Source organism: Callorhinchus milii, unplaced genomic scaffold, assembly GCF_018977255.1.
Source record: "Callorhinchus milii isolate IMCB2004 unplaced genomic scaffold, IMCB_Cmil_1.0 Scaffold1, whole genome shotgun sequence".
Classification (NCBI taxonomy): domain Eukaryota; kingdom Metazoa; phylum Chordata; class Chondrichthyes; order Chimaeriformes; family Callorhinchidae; genus Callorhinchus; species Callorhinchus milii.
The window spans coordinates 113,584,211-113,610,502 of record NW_024704742.1 but is presented as its reverse complement, the minus strand read 5'-3'; the positions used below and the strand labels follow the sequence as shown (position 1 = coordinate 113,610,502).

Here is a 26,292-nt window from a genome sequence, read left to right as displayed (position 1 = left end):
AAGAAATATTCAATCAAGAAACCTTAATTTTGTTGCCCAAAGAAGTTGGCCACCACTGCTGTAAAGAATAGTGACTGTATTTTATGGACGAACTTAGAGCTCTGAATCCTAGATTTGTCAATGTTGCCTTTCTCTGACTTTTCAGCAGTGATGCAATGAAGATAGGATCCCATAACTAAAACATATCAGGATTGTTTGAAGCAGGAGTAAACCTTTCAGATTTTCAGGTCCATTGAGATTTCCCCAATATTCCAAATGTAGCCTCTACTGAATAAACATAACTTACTTTAATTTATTGTCAAAGGTCTTTAAATTGCAACTTATGATTTAATTAATAGTGTTGCTAGAAATAAAAAAAATACTAAAATGAGCGACAATCACATCTCAAATCCTTTTCCTCCTCCGATCTGTTAATTAATATTCTTTCACTGTGTACTCATATTCACTGTTCCTTTTTCCAGTAACTTCATCTTCATTTATGGCTACATTACAATCCATCTGCCACTCCTTCCCATTTGCTCCATTGGGCCAGACGTTCTTAAATACTGTTGTCCCTCTTTGTATTAGTTACTGCTTATAGGCTTGATATTTCCAGCACTATTTATAATATTCCCAGAAATGCTCTTCAGCCAAGTCGTTTATGAATAGTGCAACAAAAAGAAACTCACTCAGAACACACAATTCTGTTCTACTCACCACCTCACAGTCAGAGCTTTTTTTTCCATTCATAATTCATCATCACAATGGGATGTTTAATGTTTATCTGAACAGGCAGACCAGACCTTGGTTTAACGTTTTATCTGAAGGACAGGATATCTGACATTGCAACGCTAACCAGCACTGTATTGCAGGTGTCAGTCTAGACTGTGAGTTCGTTCAAAGTCCTAGCGAAGGTTTGAACTCACAACCTCATGACTCAGAGGCAAGGGTATTGAGCCAGGTTGAACATTTTTTATATCATTTTTTTAGTACAATCAATGGATTTTTAAATTGCATCTAAATAAAATAGTGGCATCTCTTTGTGTTGCACACAGCAGATGGACGAAAAATTGTTCTGTTGAGAAAATCCAGAACCTAATTTTCTGTATTGACAGAAACATCAGTCTGAAGTCCAACAGAATATGTAAATAAATATGGAATATATAAATAAATTGAAAAGTTACAATTTCAGAATTTTCCCACTGGAAACTTCATAACAACTATATCCAACCATTTAACAATCCAATCGTTTTATATTAATTATTATTAATACATGATCATACTTTGTAGGATATTCCAATATTGGCCCTTAATCTTTGAATAGATTGTTTAGGCTTTACCTTTCAATGATTTACTAATTCTGTGAAAAGAAATGGGCCTAAGGTTGATGTTTTTCTGATAAAGACTGTATTTCTCTGAAAGTATCGCTCCATTTCAGATGGGTTTCAGATTGACATCATCAATCTCCCCAAGAGAACCATTTCCAAGTGCTGAGAATTCGGCTGGAATGATTTAACGGTCTGTGGAGCTTCCAGTATTAAATTCTGTTTTGGCCCAATCTGTGATTATCTTTTAGCATTGAGGGATTTAAACCCATTTCACCAACAGTACAATAAAGATTCCTGCTTAAAACCACTTTGTGAAGAATAGGGTGATGTCCAAGTCAACATCTTGTGGTTAGAGATGGGAAGGATTTTGATAACTTCAGATGTAGTACTCACAACATGAGCAATCCTGCAAGTGATTCTCTGACACTTTCCAATAAGACTTGTTGATTTTGTTATCGGTCACTCGGGTGTCTGATACACATGGAAACCCATCACCATGCTTAACGGTAGCCAAATCAGACAGAGTTCCATGCATCCCATCTACACATAGAAATATCCATATCTAGACTGGAATGTGCACTCTCTCCCCGGAGAGAGTATTGTGAACAGTGTTAGGCGCAGGTTGGCAAGAGCATAGGATTCAGGATCCTAGAGTGTGGTTAGGGTACTCCTGCTCTGATTTGGCTAAAACCCAGTAGCTTGACATTGAAATGACTGTCTGGCAAACTTCTAACTACTGTTAGTCCAACTACCTGTTAGGAGAAAATACTGCAGATGCTGGAAATCTGAAACAAAAACAGAAGTCGCTGGGAACACTCAGCAGGTCAGGCAGCATCTATGGAGAAAAGAAAGTGAGTCAACGTTTCGGGTCAATGACCCTTCATCAGAACTGGAACATGTTGGGAGGGAGAGGCTTTTATGGGCTAACAGAGAGGGGGGAGGCAGGGCAAGGAAGACAAAGGAGAAAATGGGATAGAGGACAGGGAATGATGGGTTAAAGAAGTGTTAATGAGGCAAAACAAAGGGGGGGATTGCATCAAAACAGGGGAATAGACTACCTGTTAGGGCTTTGGCTTGCAAGGTTAACAGGAGATGAGTTTAAAGAATCCTTGCCCTCTAAATCCTGATGCTGAGTCAGACTGGATGGTCTGTCATGAGCAGTGTCCAGCGTACCTGCTTCGCTCAGAAATCGAACTACAGAGACCACATAGGATTGGCTTGATTCTGACATCCCATTACTAAGCATATAACCTTGGAGCCAGTTCAGGTCCAAGAAAGCCCTGCTTAACTCCTTAATGACTCGCCAACTCAGAGGTGAGTACTACCGACTGAGCCGGACTGATCCACATTTATTTCAGAATTCCAGCATCTGCAATATTTTGCCTTTTGATTACATTTATGTTTCTAACAGTACCCATGGTGTAACTTCATTCCCTGGCTTCGGTAATTGTCAGATGTTCTCTGAATTTGTGTCAGCCTGGCTCAGTTGGTAGAATTCTCGCCTCTGAGTCAGAAGATTAGGGTTCAAGCCCCGCTTTGGGACTTGGAACTCGTATAGTCCATGCTGACACTCCAGTGCAGTGCTGGGGTGGGTTACATTATTGGAGACACCATCCTTCAGATGAGACATTAAACTGAGGCACGGTCTGCCTGTTCAGGTGGATGTTCAAGATTCCATGGCACTATTTGAAAAGAGAAGGGAGTTTCTCCTGGTGACCTGGCCCACAATCTTGCAAGCAAAATTGGTCATTCACTTAATGGCTGTTTGTGGGACATTGTTGTGTGCAAATTGGTTGCCACGTTCACCCACAAAAAAAAGTCACTGCATTTTACAGTATATCCTGTGAAGCGCTGTGGGACATCCTCCCAACATGAAAGGCACTACACCTAATGTGAGGATTATGTTTCTGAGAGGCTAGTGTTCTGATGGCAGTTTTCCGAATAGCAGTAAGCAAGCTAATCAATATCTTCTGTACAGAAACTGTGCCATGGGTCCTCCTCAAATCAATTCCAAGGATTTTGACTAATTTATATCTTGCAATTTTATCTGGAACTGTAAATCAGCGTAATTTCTCTTTTTCTCGAGCTTATGAGTTCTATGTACAGAGACAGTGATATAGCCCTTCCAGTAGAATAAAAATTGATCTAAACACCATACATCTGAAACAGCATTATGAAAAACTGATAACACAGTCATTTATGTGATACTTGGAGAGCTTCAACATTGTATAACAGAGTGTTCCTATTATGCATCCTCCAAACATGCTATATTAAAAAAATCATAAAATTAAAATAAATCCTTATATTTGATTTATAAGGATAAAGTCTTTCATGTCAGAAGGACGTCTCAAAGAACTTAACAAGATTTACTGTAAAGTGTAGTGACAATATTTTGCAGATAAATGCAAGAGCCAATTTATGCAGAGCAAAAGTCCCAACAAGCAGCCATAAAATGAGTGACCAATTTTATCGGGGGATTGTTGGCCAGGGCATGGGACGAAACTCTCTTCTCTTTTTGAATACTGCTATAGGATCTCTAACATCCACCTCAACAGGCGAACGATATCTCAGTTTAATGTATCATGTCCAACAATGCAGCATGCCTGCAGCACTGCACTGGAGTGTCAGCCTGGACTATGAATTCAAATAGGAGCAGCTCATCAGGTGAGGCCCTAGAATTTCGGGAGCACTGGAGCAGGCAGTGTCAGGGCGGGAGCAGGCAGTGTCAGGGCGGGAGCAGGCAGTGTCAGGGCAGGAGCAGGCAGTGTCAGGGCGGGAGCAAGTCCAGTAGGAGAGAGGCCAAGACATTGCACATGCACAAAGTTCCCGTTACCATGATAGCTGGTTAAGCCAAGACTCAGATGGCCTCACCTGTCAAAAAGGACACCACAAGTCACTGGGTTCAAAGGCCCAATGTGGGGCTTGAACCCAGAACCTTCAAACACAGAGGCAAAAGTGCTACCAACTGAGCCAGCCTGACACCCACTTTAACAACAACTTGCATTTATATAGCGCCCTTCACGCGGGGTAGCATCCCGGAGCTTTTGTACCAATGAAGTAACTTTACTAAGCCTCCCTGGTGTCTGTAAGTGGCAAGTTCAGATTATGTTCCTGCACAAGGTACCAGAGAGCAAATGATGAATAAGAATCGGGGTCTGGCATTCGTGATTTGAGGGAATAAACTCTATTAAGCATGGGGAAGCAATATGGTGTGAAGCAAAGCATTGATTGTCTGGGAGAAGTTGAATTAAATCACAACAGGATTTTGCTTCAGGTAGAATATCCCTGCATAAATAAATACCGCACCTCCCACATTTCCACTGTAATCGGAGAGGTGGAGAGAGGTGAAGATGGGACAATTTGCTGAAGATTAGAGTGGAGTATCCTCAGTTTTCAACAGCAGAGAGTATTTGCACCACAACTTGAGTGGGAATTTTGTTAGGAGATCACAGCTTTTTTTTGTATGCATCAACATCTCTTCATCTGTTTTTCCTACCAGTACCTAAATCAAACCAAATTTTGAACACAGCTTGACGCCAAGTCAGTAAAAGAGCAGTGCACATCAGGTCAAACAAGCAGCCGTCTTCATGCAGTGTTCGTAACTTCAAAAACTTCCGAAACTAAGGAATTATGTGTCCAAGTTAGAAGTGTCTGGAGTGAATGCTTGCCGTCAAGTACATAGTTTTAACTTGCGCCCTTTCAATCAAACAATTATTATTTTCTTAAGACATTCATTGTAGCATAATGCATAAAGGAGAATGGGAAAGATTATACAGCATCTAACTGCAACACATTAGCTGCCTCTGGGACCCTTAGCGGCAAAGGTACAGAAATTAGCCTTTTTAGAATTAAATGCAGAAAAGAGCTTTTGTGCTTGTAAAGTTTTTAGTTTTAACGTTTCTGTTTGGGTGGATGGAAACACATGGAATAGAAAAAATTGTCCAGCCTAATAGTAAGGACTGATGTGTAATTGACTTCTCAATGATTCATCTGTGTAACACCCTGGGTTATTTTACAGAATAGCATCTGTTTCACATGTGTACAATAGTTTGCCAGTTTGATTGACGTCGGCAGTTTGCTCATAAAGGGCTGTTGTTGCAGATGTGAGGTACAGCCTCTTCCTTTATCCTCTTGTTTCATTCCCTGCAGTTCAACATGAATTCAGATGAAATTCGGGTTCAAGTTTGGTTACAACCAAACTTGGTGTTACTGTTGAAAATAAATGTCCTTGTCATGAATTGTAAAATGCCTGCATTTATTTCCTTGCTCATTGCAGAGCAAGCACAATTCATAGCGCAGCTTTACATTCTACCAGCACATGACCTGAGCTGCACTAGTTCAAGTCTTCAAATGTTTACAAGGTGTGAATTACAGTACAAAAAACATGGTTTAGTGTATGTCATAGCTTAAGCCAGGTTCAATTGGTAACACGCTTACCTCTGAGACTGAAGATTGTGGATTCAAGGCCCATGTTGGGACTTTGAGATCATAATTTTGTCTGACACTATATTACATAGTTGCAAGAGTGTTGTATTGTCAGAGTTGAAATACTTCTGTCAAATGAGACGATAAACTGAGGTCCCGTCTGCCTGTTCAAGAGAAAGTTAAAGATCACGTGACAGTATAAAGAAAGGGAGCAAATGTGAGGGAAGAAGAGGTGAATATCGAACCGAAAGCCAAAGTTACACACTGATTCGATGAGTTTGAGATAAAAGCCAGAGAGATTAAAGAAATAAGAATCAGAAGAGAGGAGACATTGACAGGAGCCAATAAAGATGGTTTTAGTCTTGTCCATGTTGAGCTGCAAGAAATTGAGCTTCATCCAGATCTTCATGTCTGATAAGCAAAGGACAGAACATCAGTGGACCTGGAATCAAAAGTAGAAATGGAAAAGTAGATTTGGGTGTCATCTGCATACATGTGGCCTGTGTCTATAGTGGGTCAGCTTGGCTGAAGGCACACTGAGGTATTCTGCAGCTGACCTGCAGGAAGGAAAAAACACTGGAGGAACCAATGTAATGAGCCAAGTAGCACTGGAACCAGGAGAATGCGTCCCACAGAAGAGGATGAAAGACAATCGCGAAGGATGGAGTAGTCAATAGTGTTAAAAGCAACAGAGAGGTTGAGGAGGTCAAGACGTCAGAGGGATCTCTGTTATTTCCCCTATGTACCCACTAATTAAATAATGGGTTCACATTACTTTCCACGTGAATAAGACGCACAATCATAGTCTAGAAAGAACAGTGGTAGAGATGCTTGATCCAGCACATTTCTGCAAACAGTACACCCAGTCATTGAGAGCAGAATACTTTCTTTGCAGTAGAACTTTAATTACAGTGATTCTGCATAGAATCACATTGATTCTACGGGACTGAAACAGGCCATTTAGGTCAACTCATCCATGTTGATACTCCACATGAGCTTCCACCCTTCCTGATTTCCACTTCCTTTCCTACCCATGGCCCTCTATTCCCTTCTCCTTTATGTATGCTACCTAGTTTCTGTGGCTATTCTTGGACTTCAGATCCTTGTGTCTATTTTATTGTTAACGTAACTATTTTTGTAAACACCATGTAATTGTTTCAATACTTTTAAGAAAATGGTACCAACAGGAGAGAAATCAAAAGTGAGAGTTTTCTTGAGAAATTAAATTTCACTTGGACAAAAGAGAGAAAATTAACCTTTATTTTAAACAGCGTTAGTTATTCTCTTAGAACTTTGAAAATTAGAAGTAGTAGTTCCATCCATTAAAGCTTAATTTTGTTTGATGGTGTTTGTAAAACACTTTTACGTAGAGAAACATTCCTGCAACATCCAAACAAAATTGTGAAAATTGTCAAGTTTCTAAACAGAATAGAAAACTGCTTTTGAGAATCCATCAAAAATACTGTGCTCAGTTCGCATGGGTGAATAGTGTCGAGTCCTGAATAATACTTCGTGCAAAATATTTGGACTTTACTTTTCAAGATCAAAGATAACAGATGATATAGATTTTGTTAGATTTTGGAGTAACTATTATTGATGGCATCATAAAATAATAGTTATCTGCTGTTTCTAAGATTGATAGTCATGGAGCTTTGACCACCTCCAGCAAGTGACCCAAAAATGTTGTACCATAATCAAAATGACATGCCTGACCTTTATAATGGATATAGTATCTGCTTAAAGGGGTTTGTATCCACCACGGGTTCCAAACTCTGCAAGACAGTGTACATGTGAGGATTTGTTTTATGGTCTGCTAATGGGTACTTACTATAATGTCTAGACCTTTGCTTTGAAGCGTTTAAAAGGGCAGTATATACTCCAATGAATTTTTCATTTAAGAATGTAAACGTTGCCTTACCCACGTACATCCTGAAAGTGACGATTTAATTTTTAAAAAAGGAAACCAAAAAAAGGCCGCAGCCTAGCCAGTGCTCCTATGTTCTTTGCTAACTCCAGGTTGAGTACAGTGATAGATATGATCATAACTCCAACCCTCACTGCAAACACGCCTCGTCACTACTACGCACTGTCTAGGAAACAAGGTCAGACTATCGGAGGGGAGGAACGGGATCTCACAGCTCTCAGAACGCTGTGCATATTGAAATGGTGACCCTGGAGGCATAACTACCTTACTTGGCTGCTCTTAATACTTTTTCAAAAAATAGTAGGGTCATACAGTGTCTTCTTTAACGCGGCAAATTATTAGTGGAATCACATTAGTAGTGAGTTTGCTGCCAGTATCTGCTGCCTGAGGCACACTTTCTTCTTTCACTATGACCATGAAAGCAGCACTTTTGCTAATGCACTGATTGGTGCCATTACTTCACGTGCATCCTAATCCGTACTGACGAAACATCAACATTAACCTTGCAGTCACTGTCATTGTCTGGTTAAGTTAATACAACAACGAGATTACATTTGTATAGCGCCTTTCATGTCGGGAGGACATCACAAGGCACTGGACAGAGTACAGCATTTCAGACCCGAGCTGGGGTCAGGGGGGGGTGAAAGGAGGGGAGGGCAAGGGGGGGTAGCCAATGGCATGGTTGAAGAGGAGGGTCTTGAGGCGGGACTTGAAGGAGGCTAAGGAGGGGTCGAGGTGAATTGACTGGGGAATGGAATTCCAGAGGTTGGGGGCAAAGTGGCTGAAGGTGGGGTGGGGCGGGTGGGTCGGGGGACATGGAGCAGGCCAGAGCCGGCTGAGTGGAGGGAACGGACTGGTTGGTAGGGGGTTAGGAGGTCGCAGAGGTAGGGTGGGGCGAGGCCATGGAGGGCTTTGTACGTGAGGACCAGGATCTTGAACTGGATCCTCTGAAAGATAGGGAGCCAATGGAGTCGAGCGAGAGTGGGGGAGATGGGGTCACGGAGTTTGGTGCGGGAGAGGACACGGGCTGCAGAGTTCTGAATTATCTGCAGCCTGTGGAGGGAGGAGTTGGGAAGGCCGACAAGCAGGGTGTTTGCATAGTTGAGCCTGGAGGTGATGAAGGCATGAACAAGAGTTTCAGCGGCCTGAGGGGTGAGGTAGTGGCAGAGTCGGGCAGTGTTACGGAGGTGAGGGAAGGCAGAGGGGGTCATGGCTTGGATGTGGGGAAGAAAAGACAGTTGAAGATCGAACAAGACACCTAGGTTCCTGACTGGCTTGGGAGTTGAAGTGTGCAACCATGGAGGTTGATACTGCCAGATGCTACAATCGGTGGCCGGGCTTTCAGCCTCTCTGTCCCCACACTCTGGAACTCCATCCCATGGTTCCTTCGCCTCTCTTCCTCCCTTGCCTCCTTCAAGGCCGGTCTCAAGATCCTTTTCTTCGATGTGCCTTCAGTCGCCCTCCCACCTCTCTGCCTACCCTCCCCACTACACACCCCTCCCCCATGCTCGGGCCCCGACACCTGACTGTACAGCGCTTTGGGATGTCCTCCCGACATGAAAGGCACTCTGTAAATGTCATTTTGTTGTTGTTATGTCTTTGAGATGTATCAAAGCTCTTCACAGAATATAATGTAAAGTAAATTGACTATTATTGTGGGCGAATTTGCATTTGCTTCCATTCTGTAATCTCTTTGTGACTTCCCAGCTGTACCATGTGGTTGGGTATTCAGACTGCAGAACAAAACGATCTGTAAAAGCGTCAAATGTTCTGATGAATTCTGTTCTTATTCCCTATTTTCCCCCACGAAAAGAAAATTTGAGTAGTCCATTTAATATCCCAGCGAACTTTTCGCTAGAGAATAGTTGTGTCTGACTGTCACTCAAAACTAGGTTTCAGAGTCAATGATTCATACTTTAATGCTTGCCACTCGAACTATCAGACTTCCTGAGTTTAACATATGGAGAACTTGTACACACTCACAGAGTGAATGTATTATAGTGTTGCATATCAGTGTGTTTCATAGTGAAAAACATTAAGTATCATCTTCATAAATGATTAGCATGTGGTGTACTTGTTAAGTCTTCAGACAGTTGATCCAATGTGACACCAACTTCTGAGTCAGATGGTTGTGAAATCAAGCCCTGTTTAGGACTTGAGCTCATAGTCTAGGTTGATGCTCGAGTGCAGTATTGGGGAATGCTGCATTTTCCACGGTAACTTCATTCAGATGGATGTTAAATCAATCCATCAGTTCTTCAGGTGGAATTAAAAGCACCATTGAAATATTCAAAAAGAGAAGGGAATTTCTTCTGGCATTCTGGCCAACAATCCTCCACATTAGTTCATCACATACCTCGACTTTTATGGGACTTCTCTGCCACATTTATCACAAAAGTAGTCACTACACTTCAGTACTGTGAAATGCTTTCAGATGGTTCAAATGTGATAAGGTGCTATAAAACGCAAGTTCTTTCTTCTTTGTAATTTAGTTCAGTTTATAACTTTGAACTTCTGAAACTGAACACTACAGAATGATTTCTGTAGCCTTGAGCGATTAGGAACATCTGGGGAAGGAATACAAGCCTGAGGTTTATAGGTCTTTTTGACCTAATGTCTCATCCAGCACAAATAACTAATGAAGTGTTGCATTTATATAATAAAACATCAGACACAGCTATGTTGCATATATGATATGGTAGTGCTGTTTCCAGAGACATTTACTACTGCACTCCTGAGTTAGGTAAAATAGAACCCCACTGTAAGGCAAGAGTTGGAGGTTAAACAAGTTCCAGTGCATCTTATAATGGGGCACGATTGCCAGTCAGTGCTATAAGAGTGTTATAAGAGGGCTCCTTATAATGAGATTCTACTGTATGTAGGACATCTCATGAGACAACATAACTTCAGACCTACAAAGTAAATGGTTCTTCTCATCTAATTTACTCACTCTGTCCATGCTTGTAACATTGTTCAAGATCAGGAGACTTGCAAGCAACAGTGCGTTTTCAGACATGCATTGTTGTTTGTATTGTTGCAGGATTTTTAGATTACATCCCACATTGGACACAGGGCAGGATGCTAGTTATTTCACAAGATCACAAGATTGGTTCAGTTGAAGAAGGCTCTTAGGCCCATCTGATCTCATCCATCCAGAACACCATATTACTGTCTTCAAAGCATCAAACTGTTTGTTAAATGAATTCGGTATCTGGCCTCAGCCACCTTTATTAACAATCTGCTCCAGTCGCTAACCTTTGCATAAGGGAACATTTCCTGGAAATTCCTGAAATAGCTCTTTGCAACTCTAAATCTATGTTCTCTCGTTCTACTGTCTTGGTGCATTACTGAAGTATTGTTCTGGGTTTACTTTCTTCAATCCTATTTAAAATATTATACACTTCTATCTTTGTCCCTCTGAGAAGGCTTCTCTCAAGACAGAAGAACCCTAGCTTGTCTAGTCATCGCTCGTAGCTCATTCCTCTTAACTATAGGGATCATCCATTTGAACAGGTTTGAAGCACCCTGCAATGTAAAGGAAGAATAACTTAATTGTTCTAATATTTTAATTGTTTTAATATATCTAATATTTCTAATTGCCATCTTAGTATGTCATCAACTAAAGCATTGTCCACAGGAAATAAGATGTGTGCTGCTTTCTTTGTTCCAAGTCTCTGCTTTGTGCTCTTTGAATTATGCAGTACCATGTTACAGATGTTTATTTGCTAATCGTACATGACACTACCTTATTAGGAAGATAGAACTCAATGTCTTTCCCCATTTTGCTTGGTAGCATCCCTGCCTAAAACACTCAACTTCATAATCAGACACTACTGCATCCCTATAATTATCATAAGTACAGTATTTCACACCATTCCCGACAGCATTCATTAATAACCTGAGCAGATAGTCTTCTGGATCTTCAAAAATGCAGAACTTGCTTAAAATATCAATATAATAGGTATGGATAATTCATTACGTTCTTACGTCAAGTTAATAAATTCATGGATGTTTCTCAGCATGATTGTTAATGTGTCTGAAAAGCAGTTGAATTTCTTAATCTATGGATGTTTCTAGTAAAATGTAAACAATCTATTTTCTCCAGTCAGTGCTACCTATATTTCTGTAGAATGCTACATAGGTAGTTTATACATATACAGAAACTCTGTACATATAGTTTGGATACTCTGAAGCAGGATGATGGGTTTTCGCATGTCTCAGACATCCGTTGACCATCATAAATAGACACAAGTATTTTTTCAATAGAAAACAAATGCATCAGAAGGTGTCCCTGCAATAATGTTGTTAAGCTATCAAAAGATTGATTTCCTGGTAGATTTCTGTAAAATTGATCTCTGTGTACAACCTTACTTTACCGAGGCTTTTCAGCTATTGTAATATGGATAAATCCTGCTCAGAAAAAGCAGATGTTTTGAAAATGGCGTGCAAACAAAGGAGTATACACCTTACAGAAAATGTTGTGGAGCACTTTTTTCTCTGGCATGAAAGCCACTGTATCAAATGCAAAAAATATTTTATTATTAATGTTGATATTTTTATTTAAAATTATATTAAAAGGCTAAATGTCTTCCTCTAAAGTTTTTTTAAATTATTTTCCAGGTCACATTCCGCTAATCCTGCACCACTATCCAGCCCCCAGGAAGAAGATGATCAGTCCTTGAGTACCATCCCAAACACTCCTGATCCAGACAACCTCTTTGATCATATCTAAATCATTTTTATACATAAAAACTCTAAATGCAGAAAGCATAATGAACAATATATGTACATAATATACTCTGTCACTGTATGGTATTCCTGTCAACTACAATTAAGTATGCAATAATACTATTTGTCCTTAAGGGCTGGGTGCAGAAACTGCAGACATATGAGCAACAGCTGTAATCTTCCAGTCTTTAGATTCAAAATCTACACGGTGTGTATAACATAGACTGAACTCCTAATTGCCTTGTAATATCACATCAGTTCCTTAATTCATGTTCATGTGAAATGACATTGTTAGTTTACACATTCCATATATTATAAATCATGCAAAAACAATATCAGAATGGCCCTTATAGCACATAGAAAGTGATATCCATGGTGACCCTACGACCCAGAACTTGGCCACTTTTGTAGTTCAAAACAATAAAATAATATGTGAACAAAACTATTTTTAAAGATGGGAATTTACTTTCCTCGATTTGAAGACATTTGGAATACCTGCCAAACATTTTTTACCAATTAAAATCAGAAACCTGCAAGCCTAGTTATATTCATTTGAAAACTATAGCTACTATACTTAAAGATGAGTCATTTGGGTATTTTTGCATTAAGAAAGTTGATTCAAAAGTTAATTCACAACGCTATTATTTACTAAAATATGTTTTCAGTCCTTTTCAGTATACACAGGGTATAGTATAAGGCTATGAGTGGAGAGTTATTTTACATTCAGCTTCAGATTATCCCCAAGAATTACTTGAGTTGCACTCTCATTGTTTATGGCATTGTTCAAATCCCAACATTAAATTAGACAGTCACTCAGAGATGGGAAATAGCTTCAGTTGGTTTAAATTCACTACTGACCTGCTAATCTGCTGTTTTTGGGGGGTCTAGCTTCTTATTCCTGGAAGTGCTACTCTTGAAAGGTCTAGCTATGCATACTATCACAAGTGTATTCTTTATTATTGCTTGTTTTTTTCCCCTTTCGCTTTCAAAACTTAAGCCATAACTCTCACTCACAATGGCTAAGATGCTACCTTCATGCTATTTCAATAAAAATCGGGCTCACACAGGGAATACTCAATATAATATGGTGCTACCTTTTACTGGTGGGGATTATTAAATAGAATGTCGTATATAATGACACATCCGAGGCCTGAAATTCTCATGAGCTTATCTTGAAGACTATTGGCTTAAAATTTAAAGTTCAGGCTGAATTTAGTCAGTTCTTAAATTCTGCCTTAATTAAGAAACCAGGGTTCTGCAATTATTAAGTATTGAAATTAAGCCTGGATTCTGAATGTTCCAAAATCTGCATGTTTAAAGCTTTAATCTCACCGTTTTAACATGTAAGGTCATGAAGATTTCAGAGTTCTATGTGTTGAGCCTTGTAGGACACTTTTGAGAGTTATTGACATGGAAGATTATGGAGGCTTCATTATTTATTTACCCAGATTTCCAGCTGAGGGCACCTGCATAAGCAGTTAGCAGTGCAGTTACAGAGAGCAATTTAATTGTTTTGACTAGTAAGAGAAACTGTGCAAATGTGTTCAATGTGTTGAATTTCTGTTCTTAAACATGGATTAAACACTTGGGATATAATATTAAATCTTTTCAAAAACATGAATTTTGTCTCAATATGTTCTGTAAAAAAACAAGATTCACTAAGTTACGCAGACTGCCAAAATCTACGTAGCAACGAATGAAATGTCTTCAATGCATGTCGCTAATGGTGGTACAGGGGAAATGATATACATTAGATACCAATGTAAATCCATAATTATGAAGCTTGTGAATGTGTAATTACAAGGTAAGATTAGCTGTACAAGTATAAATTTATAAGTCATGCTGTCTCTGTAGGTAATTGGTTGCTAGGTAGCAAAGTATAATAGTTTCCAAAGACAGACTCCCATCATAAAATGTCTAGAACCCTGAACAGTGTCAAATATGGAAATTGATAGAAATAAAAATGCATTTAATTTTTACATTACTATGTAGTACAGTAGGTGATTCCTGTCTAATCTCTAGCAATATTTCAGATATATGTTTTACATGCTTGTCCAGATCATTCATAATTCCAATAGGAGTTCACTCAGGCTGTGTTTAGAGAGCTGTTGATAATTTGCAGGTATTGTCAGTTTCTAAATATGAAACCGTTTAATGTAAGGTTATATAAATTAAATTCTCTATCTTTCTGTAGCAATTTAAATTTTAGTACAAATCTATACATTATTTATAAATATACCAAGTTTGTCAAAATAACCAGACATATTAAGTAGAAATCCCTACTTTGCAGTATAATTTGAGTGACATTGTTAAGGTATTTTGTTAATGTGGCAACATACGTATTAAGCCTGTCAAAGAGAAGAAATTTTTTTTGCGGTAAGGAGAATACCAGTAGCACTCTGACATCTGAGAATGGGTTCACTTGTGAGTTCAAACCCCCAGATTGGGTACTTTGGATTCATAATCAAGATTAATATTCCAGTACAGTGCTGGAAAAACATTGGATTGTCAGAGGTGCCATTCTTTGGATGAAAAGTTTAGACTGAGGTCCCATCTGTCTGTTCAGCTGGATGTAAAAGATCCCATGACACTTACAAAAAGAGATCAGAGTATCTCCCTGTGTCCGGGCTAACAATCCCCCAGATAAAATTTTCATTTACTTCGCGAATGTTTGTGGGACATTGCTGTGCACATATTAGTTGCTATGTTCATTTATAAACACATGGTAACTGCACTTTACAGTCAATTCTGTTAAGTGTTTTGAGACATTTTGACAAGATGATAAGACACTACAGTTTATCAAATGCAAGGATTATTATTATTGCTTCATCCCTGACCTTGATATATTTTCACTCCAAACCCAGAATTTATTTACTTTTAATGAGGATAAACCATTTTTAGTTTTTACAATTTGTTGGCAGGTCAAACGTTTTATATTTGCAATATGGTAAAGAGTACATTGCGACATGAGGGGGCTGCCCAAGCCCTAGCTAGAAGCTCAATGCAGGCAAGAGTAAGGAGGTTTATCCCCATTTTTAGGGGAATAAACTATGAACAATGACTAGTCAAGCTTGGGCTCTTAGTTTTGAGAGAAGACAACTCAGAGCGGACCTCAAAATTTAATTTTATATCAGATTGAAAAAGTAAATAGCTTTTTAGGATTCGTCGAGACAGTAGAACAAGAAGATATAGGTACACAGATCCAAAGGACAATTTAACAACAGTAAACAACAACTTGCACTTATATAGCGCCCTCCACGCAGGGTAGCATTTCAGAGCACTTAACAGTGGCGAAGCCTGACTCCGAGCCGGGGGGAATGGGGGAGGTGACTAAGCACGGTCAAAAAGGACGGTTTCAGACAGGGCTCAAAAAAGGGGAGAGAAGGGGCAAGGCAGTGGGGTTGAGGGAGAGTGTTCCGGAGTTTCGGGGAGTAGTGGCTGAATGCATGACCTCCAATGGTGGAGCGGAAGGCACGAGGGACAAGCAGGAGGCTGGTGCCAGTTGAGCGGAGGCACCAGGTGGTGGATTGGGGAGTGAGTCAGAGAGGTAGGGAGGTGCCAGAGTGTGAAGGGATTTGAACACAAGTGTGAGGATCTTGAAGTCGATCCGTTCGGTGATGGGGAGCCAGTGGAGCCTGACCAGAACTGGTGAGATGGGGATATGGAGTTTGGTAAGTATGCAAGGATTAGGGATTGATTTCTGGAAATTAATGAATCTTGGGACCTTATCTTCTGTTACGATGTATATTTCTTTCTGATTCTAATCCTGCACTGAGGCCAGTTACAAAACCCTAACTGCTGCCTGGTTTGAGTTTAACTCCATACAAACCAGGGATCTAATCTGTTATCTTTCCTGCTATTCTGTATGTTTCAGTCACTCACTGAATAAACTCACTGAGCCATCAGGGAAACTTGCACTCTTGTTGATGTCCTGCACAATAGTAAATAAAATTAATAAAGAATGTTAGTTAACTACCAAAAAGGAAATGGATCACTGTCTGGTTAAGGAAAGGGTAAGGAATTGAAAAGCTTATATATAGAATTGATCATGAGCATATCCTTCAGGCAATGTAAATTGTACCTTGTATTTTGGAAACAATGGCTCAAAAGCTGCTGTGGCTTCTAATCTTCCATGTATTCTATGTTCTTCATGCAGACCTTTAAGTTAAACTGCTGATGTGACATAATAAACCATTCGTATAAACCCAGTATACTTAGTCAGGGCTCCAGAGTAAATCCTTAGCATTTAATAATGCTAGTATAAATCCAGAATGAAAACAACTCCTGTCTGGTTCTGGGCCACTTTCTGCAGAATATCCACAGTAGAAGCTTAACAATAATCCTTGCATTTGATATAGTGCCTTATCCCTTAGTCGAGATATCTCAAAGCGCTTCACAAAGTATACTGTAAAGTGGTGTGACTGTATTTTGTGAACGAGATTTTACTGCAAGATTTTTCTGAAAGTTTTATCTGCAATTAAAGAATAATAGAAAGAGAAACAATGATCCCAGTGCACAACGTGAAATGGCACAAATCAATTCTTAAATTTAAGCTGTGTGTATGATCGAATACTCTTTATGTTCTCCACCCTTGTGCACTAGTGTGGGGGTTAACATTATTCTGGGTTGCATCTGCAGCAAATTGGGTTGCAACTGCTCTTCCTGCCAGTATATAAAAAAACAATTCTCCATTGGCAACACTGGAAACAAGCTTCTCAAAGAATTTGATGGACTTGATCAGTTGCAAACTTCAATTAATTTAACAACCAATTCAGCTGTGCTGAAGTGATTGCTGATATGAATTCATTAGAAGTGTGGGGAATTAGATCTGAAACGGATGTTCTCTCTGTAAAGCATGTCTCATTTACACTGCTTTTCTGATCAAAGGTGTGAATAACACTGCATTATTTTGCATTAATTTCTTGGAAATTTATATTCCTCAGTTGTCATTTCTACAGGTATATATTCAGAATTCTATATTCTTTCTGCTGCTGTTAATAGCGTATAAAATTATAGGAGTTAAATTACCAAATGTTACCTTACTTCTACCAGTGGTTTGGATTCCTTAACTCACTGACACTATACATAGCAATAATTTGATATTGTAACACGAATGCTATATTCAAAATATGCCAGCATTTCCTCCTTCCTATTCTCATGAAATAAAAGCATGTGAAATGTCTGACATTGTATATTGAAATTGTATATTTAAATGGGATTATCAATCCATAAAGATGTTTTTAAGATAAATGTACCCCCTCCCTTCAGTGCATTTCATTGAACTAAAAATCAGATATACTGTATTCCTACCTGCTGGGATTTGTGACCATTTTATCTTTTCCGATCTCCCAGCTCGAAGGGAAGCTGCTTCACTATTGCTGGTGATTGTTCCTCAACAACTTTCTTTCAATATACTGCCCAGTTGCACAATGGTTCCAAGTGCTCAACTGACTCCAAGGTGCCACGCTTGTCAACAGAATGTCAGAATCGAGTCAACGCTCGGTGCCGGTCTTGGTAATCCGGCTCCTGAACCAGGGGAGACCATAGTATTCCAGGGCACTGCTGATGACGGCACAGCCAGCCTGGCTCATTGGCAGGACTTGGAAGGGCAGACCGGTCACACTGAGCTCCCATTAACCCTGCAAGTCAAAATCCTAATAGTTAGGTGGTCTGAGCTGGCAAGCAGCAGGAAAGCTTTCCAAACAGAGCTTTAACTGGCAAGCTATGCGGTTTTAGCTGGTACTACTCCAGCAGTCCCATAACGCACACTTGGGTACCCAAGCCTTGTCTCTTGCCAACCTGAATCGAATACTCTCCAGAATTGGGTAAGCAAAATACATCCCTCCAGGGAGAAAGTGCACATTGCATTCCAATAAACATCACTGGAATTTCCATGTTTAGGTCGATGTATGGAATTCTCAGTTTGGTTCGGAACCTCTTAAGCATAATGATGGGTTTCTGCTTGTGTAGACATAGTTATGGGCACTGAGTGAGAAGTAGAAAGAATTTAGAGGAGATCAAAGTGCAAAAGAAATTCTTCTCAGCCCAGCTTTCAAAGGTTGATATAAATAAATTAGTCCCTTTTTGAGGCAAAACTGCCCTTCCATTTCCTGAGGTGTTGTTGATACAGGGGTATGGCATTATCAGGCTCAGTTGTCATTCAGCTCTGGCACATTTGGCTCATTGTAGGAACCTGGGCAATGAATGTTAGCATAGAATCATAGAATTATACAGCACAGAAGGATGCCATTTGACCCATCGTGTCTGTGCTGGATCTTTGAAAATCAATCCCACTCCCCCGCTCTTTCCTCATAACCCTGCAAACTTGTCCTCCCCAAATAATTATCTAGCATGAATGTTGGAATGTTGGACAATCGTGGCGGTATCACAGCAAATCCTGTTAAAGTAATACAAACTTTGCATTTGAAACATTCCAATATATAGCAATTTCAATGTGTGGATGGGATGCGTGGAACTCTTGGTTTGGATACTCTTAAGCATGGTGATGGGTTTCCACATGTGTCAGACACCCAGATCCAAACAACTTGCTGTGTTGATAAACAACAAAAGAGAAGATCAGTCAAACACTTTTTATGCAACTGCTCCTTTTTAAAAAAAACATACCAGAGAAACTGAGGAGCTCCAGATCAAAGGTTGATAGTCAGTGCTACAGTTACGAGGTCACAGCACTTGGGGTCTCCTCAATAAATGTATATTAAGGTATTATGTTTATGATGCGTGCAAAGCTAGAAGACAAAGCTATGAGCCATTTTTAAAGCCTGGTCTATTGGGTATTTGTAAAAACAAAATTCAAGAATTATCTTTTCAGAAACTCCCAAAAAATGTTAAAATTACATTTGATTTTTACTACCACTGTAAAACTTACATCTTTAATTTATTCAATTTTTTCAGGCTTCACATTTTTAGTTATAGTAATAAATAATCCTTACATTAGATCCCATGCCTTTCACATCAGGAGAATGTCTCAATGCACTTCACAGGATGTACTGTAAAGTGTAGTGATTGTATTTTGTAGGCAAACATGGCAACCAAATTGCACACAGCAATGTTCCACAATACAGTATTGCGATCAATCTGCAGGTTAAGACTAAAGTTTAATGCATTGATACGATTTGATACTGATAATAGAGCAGCCTTTATAAAGAACAATAAAGATTTGACCTTCAAGTTATACATACTGTTGCTGTTCCAGTCCCATTATACAACAACTTGCATTTATATAGCACCCTTCATGCGGGGCAGTGTCCCAGAGCGCTTTATCAACTTGTACCACTTCATTGTTTCAATAGGATTTTTGTTTGTCGTTCTTTAAAACATTTTTACTAACACATGAATTTCTACAAAAATGACTGAACTCAAGATAGTCTAAATTGTGATAATTTGTAGTCAAATGTAAGCAGTCTGAAACATTACCCCGCGTGAAAGATGCTATATGAATGCGAGTTGTTGTAACTTGCAGTATTTCTTAACCGGATTATTTAATAAAGAGTCTGGTCACGCAAGTGGGGACCAGTATCTCACTTTGACCAGTGAGAACTCCATTCTGATTTGATCTGCAAAACCAGTGCGGGTTTCCCACAAGTGGACCAAAATTCTATTCAGGTTCTTTAAATAAGAAAAATGCAAATTAAATTCCCAATTGTTTTTGCGATAATGGACTGAATTCTATTCTATTCGGCTAAATGTATGGGCACAAAAAGTACGCTAAACTTATTTGAGAGAGAGTTCTAAAAGTCTTGATCTTAAATAAAGGTAGTCTGTAGCAACGAGGTAACATTTTTCATCTTTAATGTGGTCTGAATTCTGTTTCTGGTCCATGATCATTCTATAAGAAGCCTTGCTGTTTTATAGTGTGTAAAACCAGTGGGTTGATTATTTAACTGGTTCTTTAAGTAAAATGCCTTAGCTAAACATGGATGACATTGCGTTCAGACATTGTTAATTGTTATAGTCCTTTTGATACCCACAATCTACTGATCTTTAACACCGCCTCTCGCAGATAGCTCAAATAAGTATTCCAAGGCCGCTGAATGTTCCTTTATGATTAACTCACGTCTAATGATCATAGCCCTCCAAAGACTACAAATCTGATAACCACCATGTGATGCTATCCTAGCAAGGGATCCAGAAACAATAGCAAACAATGAAAAAAATTATAATAAATACAGATAGCAATACATCCATATTTTTGATTAGATTTTTATAATGAGCACAATAATAGTTCTTCTTAAACGTTTCATTGATGAAGTGGAATTCATTGCGGGAGGTATTGTGTATTGGTTTGTATGGCAAGATGGCAAATTAACAACCTAACTGCGAATTGTTATGTAGCAATTTACTTTGTTGACTGACTGCAGTAAAGCTCCACGTGCTGAGCCAGAAACCCAAATGAACATTGTTTTCATTCCTGTCAACTGCGTTTTGAATAGAAGCCTTCTCAAAGATAAAACAAATAAGGTTAGTTGGTAACCAATTTGCATGCATCAAGGTCCCATGAACAGCCACCAAGTGACTGATCATTTTTGTGGAGGATTTTTGGACAATTCAACACTCCCAGTACTGCACCAATGAGTCAGCCTGGACATTGTGCTCAGTGTTGAAGTGGGACTAAAAATGTTGTCTTGAAGCAATAAAACGATACAAAATAGATGGCTTCTCTTAAAGCTGCTGTTTGTACTGCATCCATTTTTAGACAATGAACCTGTTACAGCCATCGCACGGAAAATGTCTTTCACACGAGTCATTAAGCCAGTCTTTTCAACTTGTACAGGTGGACATTAAAGATTCCCTGGCACTATTCAAAATGAGAAGGGAGTTTCTTCTGTTATTCCTGGCCAACAGTCCCCCAGATAAATTGGTTATTCACTTCATGCCTACTTGAAACCTTGCTGTGTACAAAATAGCTGCCATGTTTGCTTACAAAATAGTCACTACACTTAATTACCGTAAAACACTTTGCAACTGCTAATTATATTAAAGTTATGCAAAATGTACATTGTTTCTTAAATGTAATCTCCCCACAGTGCCATCATCAGTTTGAATTTGATATAGCGGTTCTGAGACACTCACCTGTGCATGGAGTTCCCCCTCCCTCTCTCAAGCCTCTTCCTAGCATACATATGAAAGATCAATTTTGTGGCTCGGTGGAGCCTCAGGGCTCCAACAGTGGGTGTGTGAAATTATTAATAAATGCTGTTACTGAGTGTCTAGGTATTTCATGTTTGTCATGGAGAGGAAGCAAATTTCACCACCCATCCATATCCAGATTGTGTGTGTATGTGCGTGCCCATATGTGGGTGTGTATGTATGTGTTTCTGTGTGCGCGCGCGTGCGTGGGTAAGCGTGTGTACATGTGTGTATGTACGTGTTTGTGTATGTGTGTGTTTACCCACATGTGTGTGTGAGTACAAAGGAACATAGGAAATTAGGAGCAGGAGAATGCCATTCAGCCTATCGAGTGCACTCTACCACATACCTTTCCATAACTCAAATAGAGCAACCTTCCTCAATACCAGCCCCTTGCCTCACTTTCCCATATTCTTTATCATATCCTTTAATATTTACTATATCCTTTAATATTTTTACCTGCTGAATATCTGTCCATCTCTTCAATTCCTCAATTGATTTCTCATCTATGGCTGCCTGTTATTCATTCAACAACAACAGCTTGCCCTTCATGTCCCAGATAGTGCCCTTCATGTCTCAGCACTTCACAGTGTCGGGGTTGGATGTTGACCATGACATGGTAAGCGGGGGGACGGGGGGGGGGGGGGGGGGACGGAGGGGAACAGGTGTAATCCGAGAAGTTGGGTTTAAAATGGGATTTAAAGACCAATAGAGATAGAGGTAGGTTCGACAGGCAAATGAGAGAACGTACACATTTCTCAACTTTTCTCTGTTCATCTTCTTATTGTTCTTAATGATATTGTCTCCTCATTTTCTGAAAAACTCAAAGAGCTTCTCTAATAGATTAATAGATTTCAGATCATGAGGTGAAATTTGTAATGTTTCATGACAGATTTACATGGAATGTTACATGGACTACTACAAAAACAGCCCATTCGTCTGTTGTACGTGGTGGTGTTTATATTCCACATGAGCCTCCACCTTTCCTAATCCCTCTCTACCACTCTATTCCCTTCTCTCCTGTCTATTCATTTAATGGGGTACCACATCAAATCTGTTACGAAATAATCTAGAATGAATAGAATACCAGGAACACTATAGAACACATTGAGCCAAGAAACTAAATCCTGCCTGCAAAACTGCAAATATTCTCCCAAGAGCTAGCCCACTGTAGAGCATCATGATCTTATTCAGCCACCCCACTGACCGTATAACAGATCCATCCAGCAATAACACAACAACTTCAACAACAACAAGTACCCCTCACGCAGGATAGCATCTCCCAGATCGCATGAAAGCTCTCAACACCCCATTATTTCTATGTGGTACCATCAGACCCACATTGCGTGAACCGTATTAAATGCTGGCACCAATTCGTTGAGACTTTTGCCTTGAATTGCCACAACCTCTGCTGTGTAACTACAATTTAGCAATTCCCCAACCCCATCCAGACAATTTGTGAGGAACCACCCCAGAGAAGTAGTTTTACTTGGCATCAGCTGCAGTCTATTTCCAAAGTAAACTTTCACACTTAACATTTGCTCTATTTCTTTATGCACCAATTTTGCTTTAGTTCCCCCCACCCCACCCCCTGCCTTTCTGCTGGATTATGTTCGCACAGCTGCTGATTACTATTCTGTCGGCACGCTGGTTTACTGTGGGGGCATCGGAACCGATCCTGATCCTCTCCTCAACCACATGCCGCATGTATTCTGGCTGCTTCTATTGTCTCGAGATCAGCAGTGGACCCACTGACTGATACTTTCCTCTCCTGGGATGCTATGGACAAAAGACATAAAAGAACAAAACTGGAAAGTTGAAAGGTTGTGCCTTTCGTACTAAACACTTTCATGTTTTTATATAGGTCTACAACTGATNAAAAAATCTGGTTTTGCGCTAAACGACTAACCTTGTAATAACAGTCTTCAACTCAAATACCAATGGCCTATAATGTCGACTCTTTAATTCTAAGCTCAAGGGCAACTGACACTCCAGCACAGTGAATTAAGAAGTAAGGATAAATCAACTCACTCAAAATTCCACCCAAGTCTTAGCCGATAAGACGTTTTGTAGCTCTTGGAGTCCTGTAGCTCAGTGGTTAGAGCACTCGCTTTGCAAGTGAGAGACCTGAGTTAAATTCCAGGCAGGGCAAAACCTTGGGCAAGTTTCCTTACTCCACACACCTAATAATAATCCCTCCAAAACCAAAAACAATAATAAATTGGTCATTTTCAATCTACGACTGTTTGTGGGACATTGCTGTGCGCAAATGGCTGCCGCGTTCGCCCACAAATGTACAGTCAATTCACTTTACAGTGTGTTCTGTGAAGCGCTTTGGGACGTCCTCCTGACGTGAAAAGCGCTATATCAAATGCAAAGATTATTATTATTATTATTATAACTGGAGATTGCGCAGAATTGTGGAAGATTCTAAATTCAGCCTTAACGTGGAAGATGGTTGTTTTTAGAATTATCCACAATTGTGTGTGATCTTGATTTTGAGGCACAATGGCCCATAGACTAGAACTAGGTGGAATTTCAGTACTCTACCATCCTGGCTGACAACTGAAGGGGCACTGAGGGCAGTGTTACCCTCACTGCAACCAAAGAGAAAACCAAATGTGCACCAACACACTTATGTGGCAATTATTTGCTGTCGGTGAGTCTGAGTATTCAGTATCTCTGCTTCATCTACTTTTTCTCTTTTCTTTTGGTGTCCTGACCTTTTTTATGAAAACATGTGGCTTTAGGGAGGATTATCTGCATTTCTCAGACATGTGGGGGCAATTTTTGCACAGGATGGATGCATCAGGCGGCCATCTGTAGAGGGCAGAACTCCTCTCAGCACTACCTAATCAATAAGCACATTGGGACAGCATATCCACAACAAAGCCCTCCCCCACTACCTCCCTGGAGTATCAGTCAATGTGGTGAGCTCATGTTCTAAGAAGGGCTTGAACCCAGAACTTTCTGTCCTAGAAGCAAGAATGAGATCAAAGTAAGCTTCAACAAGCCATATGCTGGGTATACACTATAGCTCCACTGGCAGTAGCACTTCAGCTGTTGCAAGCTAACACGTAAAAGGTGGCCTGGTTTGAGGTGCCGATGATTACATTCTTGTGGCTGCCAATGTGGTTTCTGTCACTGCTCTCAAGTCACTAAATGCCCCTCTGCGACAGTTTGATGTTCCATGCATTTGTGGAGCTTATGGTGTTATAAATACCAAACACTGGGGATTATTTGATATAATGGCTTTGTCAAATCGTTCACTTGAGCCCAGCTCAATATGTAAGCCCAGTATAATAAGCAACATTATTTCTGCTGTTTGTAACAACGACCATGACTGCAGAGGAAATTGAGCTGCAGATATGTAGGACACAAATACCCTGCCCCCACCCACCAGCACCACCACCATTCCTTAGTCCCAGATGTAGCTATGCAGCTCATAGCAACTCGCAACCAGTGATCCGAATAATTGGAGAACTGAATATCTATCAATAATGCTATTATATACCTTCACTTGGTTCCCTCCAGAGGGAACAACCCACCTAAGATGTTGCTTTGAGGTATAGCAAGTGTGTAAATGTAGAAGGTTTTGCCATGATACTGACAAAGAATTTCCAGGCACTTCATGTTAAAGAATTCGGCCTTTATGCTGATAGCACTAAACAGCACCCTCTTTAGGACATTACAGCGTACATCAGTGGTAGTGCCTTCTATTGCAGTTAAAAGGGAACATGGAGGTATTAATGAACTATAATTGACTTTAATGGAAAACAAGATAAAGCAAATATCTTCATGCTCTTTCCCATGTGTATGGTTGACGCAGCTCAATCCTTGTCATAACTGATCAAAACTATACTAAACTATCTTCCACAATCTTTGTCATGATTATACCTACAAAACTTCCTCTCTTTCTTTGTAATGCTTTTTATCCTCCGTTCCCCAATAGTGCAGAAAAAATCAATCCATGAAGGTCGATTATCACCCACTTCCACTCCAATAACCTCATCTATTATTTACTGATCTATTACATGTCCTGACAACAATCCCTCAAATAAATTGGTCATTCACTTCATTGCTGTTTCTGGGATCTTGCTGGGTATCAAATAGCTACCTCGATTGCCCACAAAAACAGTCACTACACATGACAGTAATTGCTGTAAAATGCTTTGAGCCATGCTTGAGGGATCAGGTGCTATAAAATGGAGTTCTTCTTTCTGTAAGTCAATCAACTTCACTCTCTAAATGTGTCTATGCAAGTTCATATTCATCCCATCGCAGTTAGTTCATAATGAGCCTCAGATCTTAAGCTGGTTTCATTAAATCGAGGTGTATTCAGTGCAGGTCTATCTGTTGTAACACATATCCTCAGCGCACATCATTAATCATTGATACAGCCCATAACAATGCAGTAAAACTGTCTGATTACTTCAGACCTTGCTCTGAGTCCTCAAAGCTTACTGCTCAGACGATAAAGAATGTTTATTAAATAGCACAGGGATTGCAAGAGTTAGTCATTAACGCTGAAGTGGAGAATAACCACAGAATTTATTGCCCTACCTGTCAATCTTGAGGTACTATCTTGTGTAACTGAGGGTAGGGGTGGGAGGGTTAGAATTTCTTAACGCACTCTGATGATGCTACTAATTACTTTCCTGCCAAAGGAAGTGGAGTTATGTGTGGAAATGAGCCAAGCGATGAAAACAGCTGAGCACTTCACTCTCAACCAAAAGCATGCAGGAGCAAGACCTAGGGCTG

At 39.8% G+C, this 26,292-nt stretch overlaps 1 protein-coding gene across 2 annotated transcripts in view; it reads left to right on the top strand.

Annotated features, from left to right (window-relative positions):
- xrcc4 (X-ray repair complementing defective repair in Chinese hamster cells 4) overlaps positions 1-14,185 on the top strand; it is a 235,000-nt gene extending 220,815 nt beyond the window's left edge. The window contains exon 8 of one of the 2 annotated variants that reach the window (XM_007899745.2): positions 12,277-14,185. In XM_007899745.2, the coding sequence (XP_007897936.2) occupies positions 12,277-12,388 (112 nt within the window). In that variant the 3' untranslated portion in view covers positions 12,389-14,185. The remainder of the gene's footprint in view (positions 1-12,276) is intronic. The other variant, XM_007899748.2, reaches the window with a different exon arrangement.
- Positions 14,186-26,292: the final 12,107 nt, after the last annotated feature.